Source organism: Carassius auratus, chromosome 44, assembly GCF_003368295.1.
Source record: "Carassius auratus strain Wakin chromosome 44, ASM336829v1, whole genome shotgun sequence".
Classification (NCBI taxonomy): Eukaryota; Metazoa; Chordata; class Actinopteri; order Cypriniformes; family Cyprinidae; genus Carassius; species Carassius auratus.
Window position 1 is genome coordinate 12,564,210 of NC_039286.1, and position 15,102 is coordinate 12,579,311.

General features: G+C 32.3%; 1 protein-coding gene across 10 annotated transcripts in view; it reads left to right on the forward strand.

Annotated features, from left to right (window-relative positions):
• Positions 1-15,102, forward strand: part of ptk2aa (protein tyrosine kinase 2aa) — a 57,303-nt gene that overhangs the window by 12,944 nt on the left and 29,257 nt on the right. For all 10 annotated transcript variants that reach the window (XM_026232462.1, XM_026232464.1, XM_026232466.1 and 7 more), the window contains exons 3-10: positions 747-913; positions 5,591-5,678; positions 7,911-7,990; positions 8,076-8,138; positions 10,373-10,427; positions 13,180-13,320; positions 14,123-14,200; positions 14,463-14,570. In XM_026232462.1, the coding sequence (XP_026088247.1) occupies positions 747-913; positions 5,591-5,678; positions 7,911-7,990; positions 8,076-8,138; positions 10,373-10,427; positions 13,180-13,320; positions 14,123-14,200; positions 14,463-14,570 (780 nt within the window). The remainder of the gene's footprint in view (positions 1-746; positions 914-5,590; positions 5,679-7,910; positions 7,991-8,075; positions 8,139-10,372; positions 10,428-13,179; positions 13,321-14,122; positions 14,201-14,462; positions 14,571-15,102) is intronic.

Sequence of the window (15,102 nt, forward strand, 5' to 3'; positions counted from 1 at the left end):
GAAGTACATTAGGCTGATATTAGATCTCATTTATCTAACTATTTTGCATCTGATTAGATCATTAATGTAGACATGGCAATAATCCACCTCATAGAATCAGTATTTATTCTGGCTCTTATGTGATTATGTAATCCATTTAGTGTGTAACCAGAATGACTTTCAGACACATTGCCAGAATCCGTCTGAAGTGAATGCCTATATGTGTGTGTGTGTGTGTGTGTGTGTGAGCCGTTGGCAGCTCTGCCCGTGTCCGTAATCCAATCAGTGAGGTCCACGGCGGTTTCATGGCAACAACCCAGCTTCCGTGACGACCGCATCACTTTCACATCCTGTTTATTACATTCTAAGAGCATCATCTCAGCAGCAGTGATGTCATCGGAGTCATGTGTGGGACAATCAATGCAATTCCTCTATGATGAGGACTGAAAAATGGTTTAAAGGGTTTAAATGAAAAGAAAAAAAAGCTTAGAGGGCGTTAGTCAAGTAATGTATAAAAGGAATACCACAGAACAGAGAACACTAACCCACTAACTCCAAACATTTGAAGACTTAAGTGACCGTCTGGCTCTGCACATGCAGTAAATGTGTTGAGGTGGATTTACACGGCAGGATCCAGGTCGGATCCATTACGCTTTCTAATCACTGAATAACAGCCGCAGGATTTTTACGGTTCTATAAATCAGTTTATATATCGCCGTGTGTTTCAGAATCTTTATGAGCTTGAACTGTGTGTTTTGTGTCTGCAGGGAATCATCCAGAAGATCGTGGACATTCATAAGGTCAAACACGTGGCTTGTTTCGGGCTGCGTCTCACTCACGTGCCGTCGGGCGACATCCACTGGCTCCACCCAGATATGGGCGTGTCCCACGTGAGGGAGAGATACGAGCAGAAGCGCCCACAGGACGAATGGAGGTAAATCATTCACACACGCTTTGCATGCAATAAACATTCAGGAGCTGTAATGCTGCCTAATAAACCCAGCTTTGACGGCAAATGGACTCTGGTCCATCCTGATCTGAAATATTACTTATAACCATTCATTTTTGCACTTAAAAAACACTGTTATTTAAGTATTTTATGTATTTTTTTCAATTATAATATTACATTTATTTTGATACTTTCAATATATTTTAGTTCACATCATAGTTTAAGTCTTAAACATTTTGTCATGTGCTTTTGTAATTGTTATTAGTTTTATTACTTACCAAAGCAATTTTTTTAACGTTTAAGTTTTGTAGTAATAGGTTAGTCATTAGTTTTAGTTTTTTTTTTACATTTATGTAATGACTGATTAACAATGACGAATATATTTTTTAATCGAACTTGATAAAAATATTAAATTGTTCATTGTTAGTTCATGTTAGTTCAGGTCCATTAAATAAAATTAACATGCAGCTTTTGATTTTAATATTGCATTAGTAAATGTAAAAATTAACATTTATAAGAATATATATATATATATATATATATATATATATATATATATATATATATATATATATATATATATATATATATATATATATATATATATATATATATATATATATATATATATTAGTTTAAGTAATAAGTTATTAGTAAAGCACTTTTGTCTTGTTTATTAGTTTGGATATTTACATTATTTCAAAATAGTATAACATATATTTATGTATGTATATTAAAATATTAAATATTTTTTATTAAAATGTAAATATTTATGTTTAGCTCTAATTTATTTTTGTTAATAATTTTAGCACTTAAACTTATTTAACTTATTTATTTATTAAGTTATTTATTATTTTATCTAATGTTGATATTTTATTTTAATTTAACTTAATATGCTGAAATAACACGCTTAATCAGCTTATTTTTTGTATGATTTTTTAAAAACAGTTTTAATAGTTTTGGTTAACAATAACAACACTGTGTCGAAGATGACAAAAGTTCCTCTTAATTGATTACAGATTGATTCAGGTTTGCGATATTTCTTGCATCACATAGATTTAGATTCTGACCCTTCCTGAACATTATATATTATTATTATTATAGACCATTATTGACCAGCCTTAACTGGTTTACTGATCTCAGCTTGACCAGGCAGGTTTCATGCATTTTTTAGCAGCTCAGGTTGGGAGACCGGCTCAAACCAGCATGTGTTTTTTTAAATCTACCTTGTTATTTAAGGTTGTTTTTCTGAATGAAAGCGCATCTTCTGCATTATAAACATCACATGTATCTGTACGGGACATGAGGGCTAGGGCTTGTGGCAGTAAGAGTATTTAAATTCATCGTCCTATAAATTTAGTGTGCCTGTGGCCGGCCTTTTCTTTGTCTGTGTCCATCTGAGTGTGTGTGTTTTATTTTATCAGAGTCTCTGACATGTTCCCTCACAGATGGTATTTTTATGTCACCTTGTCTCTACCCACAATGCACCAGCGGAGCCGTCAGGCCCTTGTGCCCCGTGAAGCAGCTGCGCGTCTATTCACCGCCACTAATTCACTCTCACCAGCTTTTGTTATGTCACTCACAGCATAAAGACTGAAAAGAGCGCCGGTGATTTTATTTCCCGCCTTTTAACTGTCCCATACACAAGCTGCTGTTTGAGAAGGCTTTTACGTCAGAAAGGCTTGACGTATCTCATCTGATCTGATCTGATCTCTTGGAGGGAGAGTATTTGTGCTTTTGCTGGTGTTGTGGATGAGTATGTTCTCACAATTCAAGATACTGATTTCACAATGTGATTTTCGAACAATTTAAGACAAATTATGAATGAAATTATGTCCTTTCATCATTTCTCAGACTAAATGCTGCACACGTCTTTGTGAAATTGAAATTTTAAAACAAATCCCAAAAATCTATCACATGAACAAACTAAGCCATTTTCTGTGCTTTTATAATTTAAAATGACAAGCAACCACTGCATTTGAATCACGATCTAAATAAAGATGCTGAACACACGACGCATGAACAGAGATTGATTCAGATTAGATTGTATCATTTTGAAAGTTGAAGGAAAAACACAATGGTCTGGCTTCAGTTGTGCGAAACTATACTACATAAAACATCCTCATCTACATTCACTCTCTGACAGCAGGTGGCGCTTATGGAGCAGCAGCGATACAGTTGTAAACAAAGCAGTGCTGTGCTTATAAACACTGCTTTTATATGCATTATACAGAGGCAAATGAAATTAAAATATCAGTTCCCTCAGAAATACACTTATTTACACCCCAAACTGTATCGCGATTCATTTAACATCTCAACTGCCTTGAATCGTCACAGATTTTCATTGATTTTCAACCGGTGCGTCATTACATCATGAATGATAAACTGGGACCAGACCATCATAAAACCTTCAGTCTGGATCTTCCTGGTCTCATATAGCAAATCTGAATGTTAGAATGATTTCTGAAGATCATGTGACACTGAAGACTGGAGGAATGATACTGAAAATACAGCTGTGCATCACATAAATAAATTAAATTTTAACAGATATTCACATAGAAATGAGTTATCTTACATTGTAATAATATTGCACAATATTACATTTTTTACAGTATTTTGGATCAAATAAATGCAGCTTTGGTGAGCAGAAGAGACGTTGAAAACCTTCATTCCTGAATAATCAGATTTTCTACTTCCCTTAGTTTCTTCTCTCAGTATCTCATTTGATTATTATGAAACGGTGGGAAATCCCGGCCAGATTCTGTCCTGCATTCATTCCCAATAATCGAATTACTCCCATTCTGATGTTTTACAGAGAATTATATATTGTTAAAAATGAAAAAAGCCAAAAAATACATGTTGATAATAAAGTTTATGTATATATATATATATATATATATATATATATATATATATATATACATATATATGTATATGTATATATATAGATAGATATATAAATATATATATATATATATATATAAATAGATTTTTATTTATTTATTTATATACATTTTCAATTGCTTCACTTGATTTTTTTTCTCAATTTTTTTATATTATTAATTAAAATAACGTTCAAGTCAATTTTATTTAATTATAATTTTAATATAATATACATTTATAAATGTATTATTTAAATATTTATCAGGAATTAATTAATGAATTAATTACAGTATGCATTATTAAAATTAAAATAGTATTACAATGTGTATATTGTTTCATAAGTTTTAATTATTTGTAAGTAAATTTATGTCATATATATATACACACCGTATGATTTTCTGTAAAGACGTGTGAATTGTGGAAAGCACTGTACAAATAAATTTGACTTGACTTAAATGAATTCTTATTGTCCAAAAAATCTTTTAAAATTTGCATTTTACAAGCACCCAAATGTATTCTAAAATTGGAAGTGTTTTTTCTTTCTTTCTTTCTTTCTTTTAATAAAAGTTGGCCTTTAAGCAAAATATATTTTAAATGTGAAAACAAATATTTTCATAGTCACACACATGTAATCAGCATATATCCTACGTACAGTTTGGCCAGAAATATTTAGTTTTTTCGCAGTAGGTTCATGACATTTGTTGTTTATTTGTTAGATATTAATTTGTTAGCTAATTTGATTCTGCTTTCAGTCTAGTTCTCTTGGCTCACACACACACACACTTTCACACAGAAGTCTTTTCATGTGTATAAATAACTTGATTAAAAAAATGTATGATGTATTATTATTTAAAATTGATTATTATTATTTAAAGTAATTATTAAAATAAAAAATAAAAGAATTATTTAAATATTTTAATAATTACTTTAAACATTACTTTATAATAAAATACTTTTGCAATACTGCTTTTGTTATTTTTATCTATCATTAGGAAGCATCTTTATGTACTTTGAAAACTGCTAAATAAAATATATTATTATTATTATTATTTAAAATGTATTATTATAATAATTTAAAGTAATTATTAAAATATATATTTAATATAATATATTAGTTTTTTTGCTTTACTAATTTTGTACATTTTATCTGTCATAAAGCATCTATGTACTTTGAACACTGCTCAATACATAAAATATTATTATTATTAATATTATTATTATTATTATTATTATTATTATTATTAAAGGTAATATAATAATAGTGCAAATAGAATGAACATTTAAGAATAAAACTATAGTATATAAAATAAGTAAATAAAGTAAAATAACAATGTATAAAATAAAGTTCTGTTATTTAATTTAATTTGATCTATTTTTGTTTTACTGTTTTTGTCATTTCTTTAGAGCTTCTTTGAGTACCCTGAAAAGTGGTTGATAAATAAAATATTATTTTTATTTAAAATGACATAATAGTCCATAATAGTGTAAAAAAGGAACCCTGTTTTATTTTATTTTATTTAAAAAATATACTTAATTGTCAAAAATAATGCAAAACAACTTAATTCTTCCCAAAACAAAATTATTTTGTGCCAAGTGGTCCCTTAGTTTTTCTGTTAAGTTGGTGGTGAAAGATGAGTTTCCTCATGAGATCGAGTCTGTTATCAGCACGTGTGTGTGTGTGTGTGTGTGTTAGAGAGAGAGAGAGAGATGGTTTGGGCATACGGTGATTCTTCCTGTCATGACTCTTTTATTTAGTGTGTTTTTCTCTCTCTTCTTCAGGTATGAGCTGAGGATCCGTTACCTGCCCAAAGGCTTCCTCAATCAGTTTGCTGAAGACAAACCCACTCTCAGCTATTTTTATCAGCAGGTGGGTGAAGGTGTCCTTGCAGCGTCCCGCTTCATTCATTCATTCATTTATTTATTTATAAAGGGACCATGCATAATTTTTAACATAAAATTCACATTTCATGCATTGCACCTGATTTAGCCAAAGGCAAATTTTCGTCCGTAGTCCCCGGGCAGGTCAACACTTACAAAACACAGAAAATACCTATATGTTAACATACAATAAATACATAAAGACACACTGTCAGGGCCATAAATGGCTGTAAAATAAATCAGTCAGTCAATTTATCTACACCAGTCTTAGTGGTTACATAGTTGGTTTGATTTAAAAAAAGATTTTAACTTAAATTTAAAAAGACCATGAGTTTTACACCCTTTTATGTCCTCTGGTAGGGCATTCCACTGATTAGTGGCTTTCACTGTAAAAGATGACAGCCCAATGCAGAACGACGAAAGGGAACTAGACAATTACTCATATGCGATAGTCGGGTTGATCTCACAAACGTTTCACAGCGAAGATGAATAAAGTCACCTAATACAGAAGGAGCCAGACCGTTTCAAATTTTGTGAACCATACACGTGCTTGAATAAAGTCTAAAATTGTCAAAGTTTAAAAAAATATATGTCTCTATGATCCTACAAGAATGAAGATGGTTAGGTTTTTTATCAAAACAATTTAATGTCTGTTTATATAGCGATTTCAAGGGTTTAATAACAGTTTCACCAGCTTGAGCCCAACATGTCAAACAATAAGACATGTGAGAGAAGATCGTAGCATGCATCAGAGCCTTAGCTACATCAAAAGAAAGACAATGTCTAATTTGTCTGAAGTTTTTAATATCCATATTGTATTTAATATTCCTCACCATTTTCTTTACGTGTTTTTTTAAAACTAAGATTAGAGTCCAATGTTAAACCAAGATAATTTAATTCATTAACTATTTCTATCTTTTCATCATTAATAAATATTGCAACATCAGGAGATTTAACTTTTGTTTTTGTGAAAAAAAATTCCTTTAATTGTACCAATATTCAAGTTAAGACATGATTGTTCCAGCCACTGTGTAACTCTTTCAATAGCAGATTTTAACTTCTCAGCTGCTAATTCAGCTGTTCTCGCATGTGTAAAAATCACAGTATCATCAGCATACATTTGTACTTGAGTCCCTTCACACTGTTGAGGGAGATCATTAATATAACAACTAAATAGTAAAGGACCTATTACTGATCCTTGGGGTACGCCCATTGTATAATGCAAGTTGCTAGACTTAGCTCCTTTGATTTTTACACATTGTTCTCTATTTAGCAAGTATGAGGATATCCATTCTAAAGTTTCAGATGAAAGTTGAAATGTAGACAATTTGGAAAGGAGCACTGCATGATTAACCGTATCAAAGGCTTCATCAGATGACCTCAGTGTGTGTGTGTGTGTGTGTGTGTTATATCTAAAATTTTAAATAATTTTGTTGTTATAAGCATTAGTTAATTTATTATGTATAACGTCACAATTTCATGATGTGAAAAATGTAGGCTGTGTATTTTTAATATTTTAAGTATTAAAATATATTTTTCATATTAAGTATTAATCTAAAATATTAATGTTTTTATTCTAAAAGTACATTTTATATATATAAAAGTATTTTATATATCAAAGTATATTTATTATATTTATTCATGATTATATTAAAGGTTTAATGCAGAAAATATTTAAATATACAAATAATAATATAATGACTTTCATTATTGCATCTTACTGGGATTAACTGATTAATAGTTAATAACGTAGTGTTAAGAAAAACGACATACTGTAGTATATTTATTATATTTATTTAATAATTTTTATATTCTATAATTAAATTTTAAGTATGACATAATTTTTTTTTTAAAGAAAATAATAATAATATAAAACCTATTGATGTCAATGATTAATGATTATTTACCGTGGTTGATGTCATAATTTTTAATGCATCATATTTTGCTTAATCACTAGTTAATAGTTATGAGGGAAAAAATACATTTTTTTTACATTCTTTAAATTGTAATAATTAAATAATTCAATTTTAATCATAATTTAAAACTATATACAAATTTTAAGATATAAATGAGATCCAAAAAATGTTATTCTTATATGATATGTTTGTTTAGATTTTTTTCAATACATAATGCTTACTGAACAGAGGTCTTTTTTTGGTTCTTGACATTTCTTTCTGCAGCAGAAATATCAGCTCAAATCTCTGCATCTTTCTGTTTGCAGGTGAAGAATGGCTACATGCTGGAGACGGCGGATCGGGTGGATCAGGAAATCGCGCTGAAGCTGGGGTGTCTCGAGATCAGGTGCGTGCATCGCTCATCGTCCCGTCAGACTCTGATCAGCAGCAGCCGGACGATTCGTGCTCATTTCTGCTTCTGTCTTTTCCAGGAGATTCTACAGAGAGATGAGAGGAAACGCTCTGGATAAAAAATCTAACTATGAACTCTTAGAGTAAGTATTCATGACTGACTGATACCAGTTTCATATCGCTGTATAATGCTCAATATCATATCTAATAGAGTTTATTGGCCAGTTAAGCCCCTTTCACACTGCCATTCCGGCAAATACAGGGGTAAAGTGTTCCTGCAATTGTTCCCTGGTCGCTAGATTGTGCACTTTCACACTGCCAGTGATGACCCGGGATATGTGCGTGCTTTCACACACAGCCCGTGAAGATCCCGTAACGTCACGTGACATCAGCGCGTGATGTGTAATGTACGAGTCGACAACGCTAGGCACGTTATACTTTCACTGAAGCAAGCAAACGATCTCGCCGTCAGCGCGGAAGTGAGGAACTAACTGATCTCTGCTTCATTACAGTTTGCACATCACGAACGTTGATCTTCCTTCAAAACAGCCGGTAAAAGAGTCGCGTGATAACGCGCGTCATCACTTCGACACGGAATTAGACCTGGCTTTTGTTCACACAGCGCTCGTCCCGGGTCGAACCCCGCAATGTTACTAGGTCCCCGACCCGGGTTCAATGCCGGATTCAATCCCGGGACGTGGTTGCTTTCACACAGAAGGTGACCCAGCAATGTTCCGGAAATATGACGGGGTCCGATGGCAGTGTGAAAGGGGCTCAGTGACCAATATGATCTCAGAATACTGGCTGAGAGATTTCTGCTGAACATCATGTCCTCACCGCGCGCTCACACACACACAGACACACACACACAAACACACACACACACACACACACACACACACACACACACACACAGACAGACAGAGACACAGACACACACACAGACACACACACGCACACAGACACACACACACACAAACACAGACACACACACACACACACACACAAACACAGACACACACACACACAGACAGAGACACAGACACACAAACACAGACACACACAAACACAGACACACACACACACACACACACACACACACACACAGACATAGACACACACACACATACACACAGACACACACACACACACACAAACAGACACACACACACACACACACACACAGACAGAGACACACACACACAGACAGAGACACAGACACACACACACACACACACATACAGACACAAAGACACACACACACACACACATACAGACACAAAGACACACACACACACACACACATACAGACACACACACACACACATACAGACACACACACACACACACATGTCTGGTCAGCTATCCTTGTGGGGACTCTCCATAGGTGTAATGGTTTTTATACTGCACAGACCGTATCTTCTATCGCCCTACACCAACCCTACCCCTAACCCTAACCCTCACAGGAAACTTTCTGCATTTTTAGATTTTCAAGAAACTTCATTCTGTGTAATTTATTAGCTTGTTTACCCGTGGGGACCTCAATTAAGTCCCCATGAGTCTGTGTGTATTCAGAGACACACAGTTTTATTTTTTTTACATATATCTGTTGTTGTTTTTTTTTTTTTTTTTTTTTTATTCAAATATATATATATATATATATATATATATATATATATATATATATTTTTTTTTTTTTTTTTTTTTTTTTTGTATTATTTTAATACTCTTAGTTTTAATGACTGATAATAACCTGCTCTGAACAACAGAATAGAGCAGAAACTGTGTTGGGTTTGTATAACATGGTTCCCTTATATTAGTGTTCTTAGTGCTTTTATTGTCAAATATGAGGGTCTGACTGCGTTTGTGTGCCGTTAACCTCTCTGGACTAAAGGTTTAGCACAGAAGATCAAGTATGGACTGATGTGCTGCTCTCCGGATCCATGAAAATAAATCTGAAGATATTTTAAGGAAGAAAAAAGACAAAATTATAGCTTTTATTTCACTTCCATTTATTATGTTCTCATCAAAACATGCAAAATTAATGCAGAAAGGAGAGGTTGTATAAATAAATGCATTCTTTATTTCACACACAGTTTGTGATGTGTTTAAAGCATGTACGCAGCAGAAGATGACACGCCGTTTTCATTGTTCTAGTAATGTTTTACACATGTTTGGAAAAGTTGATTCATTGAGTCCACATGTCCACAGCTCGTCCAAGAGCTTCGTCATGCGTTTATAGATTTGTACTCTGAGATCAGTTCACCAGATGGGCTCCTTCTCTGTGAGATGTCTAAATTAAAATACATTTTCTCGGCCGCCTCTGAGTTTGCGATGACATCATTGCATCTGTGCTCAGATTTCCTCTGTTTTGCAGGAAGGACGTTGGACTTAGACGGTTCTTCCCCAAAAGTCTGTTGGAATCGGTTAAGGTGAGCGGAAGCACTCTATTGCAAATACATCGGTTATTAAATCTTTGCATTTTCAAGAATTTGCGTGCAGTGTGTTTCTTACTTAAGCTGTTAGGTTGTTAAGTCGGCATGAAATCAAGTTGATGCATGTTAATATATACTGTTATATAATTGAGTTTCATCTTTGCATATATCTATATATATATATATATATATATATATATATATAGATATATATATATATATATAGATATATATATAGATATAGATATAGATATATATATATATATATATACAACATACATACACACATATAAATGTACAAATGAACAGTTATAATATTGACCAGTGTTTTGTTTGTATTTTACATTTTTATTATATATATATATATATATATATATATATATATATATATATATATATATATATATATATAGATTGTTAAATTTTTAGTAAAAAATTTTGTCATTGGTTATATGCACTTTTTTTATAAGTATTAATTACCTTTTTAATTTTAAAGCTTTTGTAATTTTGTTATTTGCTTTTGTGGTTTTTCAGTTATTTATAAACATTTATTTGCATTTTTACATTATTTTTCTTTTTTTCTATTTTCATTGTAATTTTACTTATTTTTATACTATGTGCTTTTGCTATTATAGTTAGTTTTTTTGTTTATTGGTATTAATTAATATTGCATTTTTTGTATATTTTCTTTTAATTTTTTATTTATGTGCTTTTGGCATTTTTTATTAATATTTCACTTTTTAATTTTGTTTATACTGTTTTCTTTTTAATTTGACATTTTTGTAACTTTATTTTCTTTTGTCATTTTCATTAGTTTTAAAATTATTTATAAATATTTATCAGCATACTTTTTATTTTAATTGTAAAAAAAAATCTTAATTTTGTTATGTGCATTTGTCTTTTTTGTTAGTTTTTATTATTTACATTTTATTTCTATTCATTTGTATTAATTTTTACTTTAGTATGATTCTATAATTTAAAGTATATAATATATAAAAGTATAGAATTGTAGTTATTCTTATCTTGTAAGCTGATGGTGTCAGTGTGTTCCCGGACTCAGACCCCTGCAGACAGATGCTCAGTAAAACAGAGGGGTTGTCCTCTGACCCTGAGGGTCACCCGTAAACAAGCGTGTGCACGTGGGCGGGACAGAGGCGTTAAATCGGCCCATCCTCCCCCGACTCGCACTCTATCCCCATCGGCCGTGATGTTGTTCGAGAGCCCAATCTAACATTAATCTGTGCTCTTCTAGAGTTTCCAGCATCAGTGTTAGAAGAGAAACCAGGTTCAGTCATCTGTCACTGACCACATCCAGCTCACATCTCATCCTTTTAATAACTATAAAGTTTGTTTTCACAGCATAAGGGGTTTATTAAAGGGACAGTTCAGCCAAAACATTAAATATCCCGTCATTATTTACTCATCTTTCTGTCGTGTCTTTAGCTGGAGCAAAAAAAGGAAACTTCTTGATGAGCTGCTGTTTACTATACAAGGATATTTATTTGATTAAAAATACAGTAAAATTGTGAAATATTATTACTATTTAAAATAAATATTTTCTATGTTAATATATATTAAAATGTAATTTATTTCTGTGACGCACTGCTGTATTTTCAGCACCATTCCTCCAGTCTACAGTGTCACATGATCTACAGAGATCAGAATAATATGCTAATTTGCTGCTTAAGAGGATCAAAACTACCATATAATATCTGAAGACTTATAAAGATTATAGTGCACAAGTCATATTTTTACGATATGGTAATTTTAAAAAACATTTTAGCTCGGCAGCCTCCATTTCACGATTCATTGATTTTCATCTAAACGTCTTCATGTTTAATGGTTTTGAAATGACATTATGGCATAAAATGACAACAATAATCATTTAAGACAAATTAGGAGAAACCAGAATACATAATAGATGAGAGAAATTAATATTCAGATGTTTTAGTGTCATGCAGTCAAGAGACATAAATGATGATAGGGTATACCATAATTTATATATTTATAAATATATAATTGTTTTTTCTTTATTGATGTTGTTCTTTCTTTCTTTTATTATTCTATTTTTAATCATTTTCTTTTAATTTTAAATCAGCTTTTGTCTGATGTACGTCTTTAGTATTAATATTATTAATGATCAACTAGGTTTAATAATTAATTTTTGCACTGTCAGTGATTTTACGTGTAATAAGAGAACATTTCCTCATTGTTATCAACGCTCCCTGTTATGATTTTACTTTAGCATAAAGCATTTATTGTGTTTGCTTAGAAAACCATCACTGTTACTATTGCTCATTCTCCAGAACATGAAAAAATCCAGTGTATTTATAATTCACGAATCTCTAACATCTAATCTGCTAAATGCGACTTTAAGGCATGAAGATAGTAAGATATTATAAACATTAACATCATGATTTTCTGTAAAGCTGCTTTGGAACAGTGTAATTTTAGTAGCACTGAGATGCTATATTAGTTTTTATTTATATATATATATATATATATATATGCATATGTATATTTGTATATCGTTAAATAAAAACGAGAAACGTTTTCTTAGCAATTGACTGAAATAAAATAAGTTTATGTTTAATCTATTTGAAGTGACATTTTCTGAAATGGTTTCAGTTTTATGTTTGGTGAAAAGCGCTGTACAAATAAACTGGATTTGTCTTGACTTAAAACCCTCTCTGCTGGTGTTTGTAATCAGTGTGTGAAGTGTAACGCTGGCTTTCTCTCTGTGTTTCAGGCCAAAACGCTGAGGAAACAGATCCAACAGACGTTTAAACAGTTCGCCAACCTGAACGACGAGCAGAGCATAATGAAGTTCTTTGAGATCCTGGCACCCGTCTACAGATTCGACAAAGAGTGCTTCCGATGTGCTCTGGGGGTAAGTTGGGTCACCGCTGCTGTGGGGAGTCACTGGACTTTACTGCCCCCTGGTGGTCAAGTATGTTTACTGACACTTAGGGTTCAGAGTGAAGGATCACATGACCAAGAATATGATTTACTGGTCATTAATACTGCATACTATGTTACTATTCAAATGTTCAGTAAGATTTCCCTTTGAAGGAAATAAATAGTTTCATTCAGCAGTGATGCATTAAATCTATCAAAAGTGACATTAAAAATAATTCTATTTCAAATAAATGCTGTTCAAAGATTCCTGAAAAATTAAATCAGTCACGTTTACCATAATAATATGAAGCAGCACGACTGTTTTCAGCATTTGATTATAATCAGAAATGTTCCTTGAGCAGTAAAGCATCATATCAGACTGATTTCTGAAGATCATGTGACACTGAAGACTGGAGGAATGATGCTGAAAATACAGCTGCGCATCACAGAGATAAATTACAGTTTAACATAAATTCGAATAGAAAATAGTTATTTGAAATTGTAATAATATTTAAAAATTGTAATGTTTTTATTATATTTTTAATAGTGAGCGGAAGAGACTTCTCATGAATTCAAGCTATAGTATACATTATATATTATATCATGGTTTGTTTGGCATATTTTCATTTTGGTGTTATAATAAAAGCAATATTTCTAGTTCAAATTAGAGAGCCTTTTTTTTAAAAAAAAAGCATCTTTTGACCATGCAACGATTTATTGTTTTATGCTAAACTCTTAATTGAGTGTTTTTAAATGCTCTTGTATCTTAAATCCTCTCTCTCTGTCCGTCTCAGTCGAGTTGGGTCATACAAGTGGATCTCGCTATCGGTCCAGAGGAGGGAATCAGTTACCTGACAGACAAGGGATCCACGGTAACACATGCTGACATCACCGGACATCACCTTAATCCCAGTGGTTTTGTTCAGTTGCTTGGTTCTATTTATGAGTAGCTCCGCCCACAGTGAAATCTCATTGGTCCAAAATCCTAACTGAAACTAAACTAAAAGAGTTCTTGTTTGCTGATTGGCTGATTTTTGAAGTTTGAAGGAGAAATGTCTTAGTTTTAAAGCTTATCTGTGCCATTAGTCTCTCTGTGGTGTGATGGATGATTAATGGGTCTCTGTTTTCTTCCAGCCGACACATCTGGCCAACTTCACCCAGGTGCAGAGCATCCATTACTCCTGCGTGGAGGAGAAGGAGAGGAAGGGCGTCTTACAGCTGGACGTGGCAGGAGCCCCAGAGGTACATCACACTGCAGTTTAAAGATCATGATCAGCCGTGCTTCTCTGAAAAAAAAATAAAAAAACGCTTGAGTTTCAGCTCAGAAGTTAATGAAATGCAGATGATGTTGTGATTGTAGGATCTAGTGTTTAGTTCAAGATGTGTGACTCAGGAGGGTGCAAATCCAGCTCAACCCTGCGCTGACGGCGATATAATTTCAGTCCATCACTGTTATTTTGGGTTTTGGCGTCTTTGTCTGTACTTTGTCAGTCTTTTTTTTTTTTTTCTTTCTTGATTGTCTGTCTTTTAGGTGCCATTTTAACCCGGATTTAGACGATGTGGTGGATTCGTTAGACTTAAACTATTGCTGTTATAACTCACTGAAACTAAAATGTTTTTGGTCATTTGAAATGTAGGTGAAATAAAACACAATATAAATACTAGATTAAAAAAAAAATTTAGAAACTGAAAAAAAAAAAAGTTGAAGTTGAAAAAATTTTAATTTTATGAATAAATGGAATAATAAATTGTATTATTTATTATAAAGTGATAT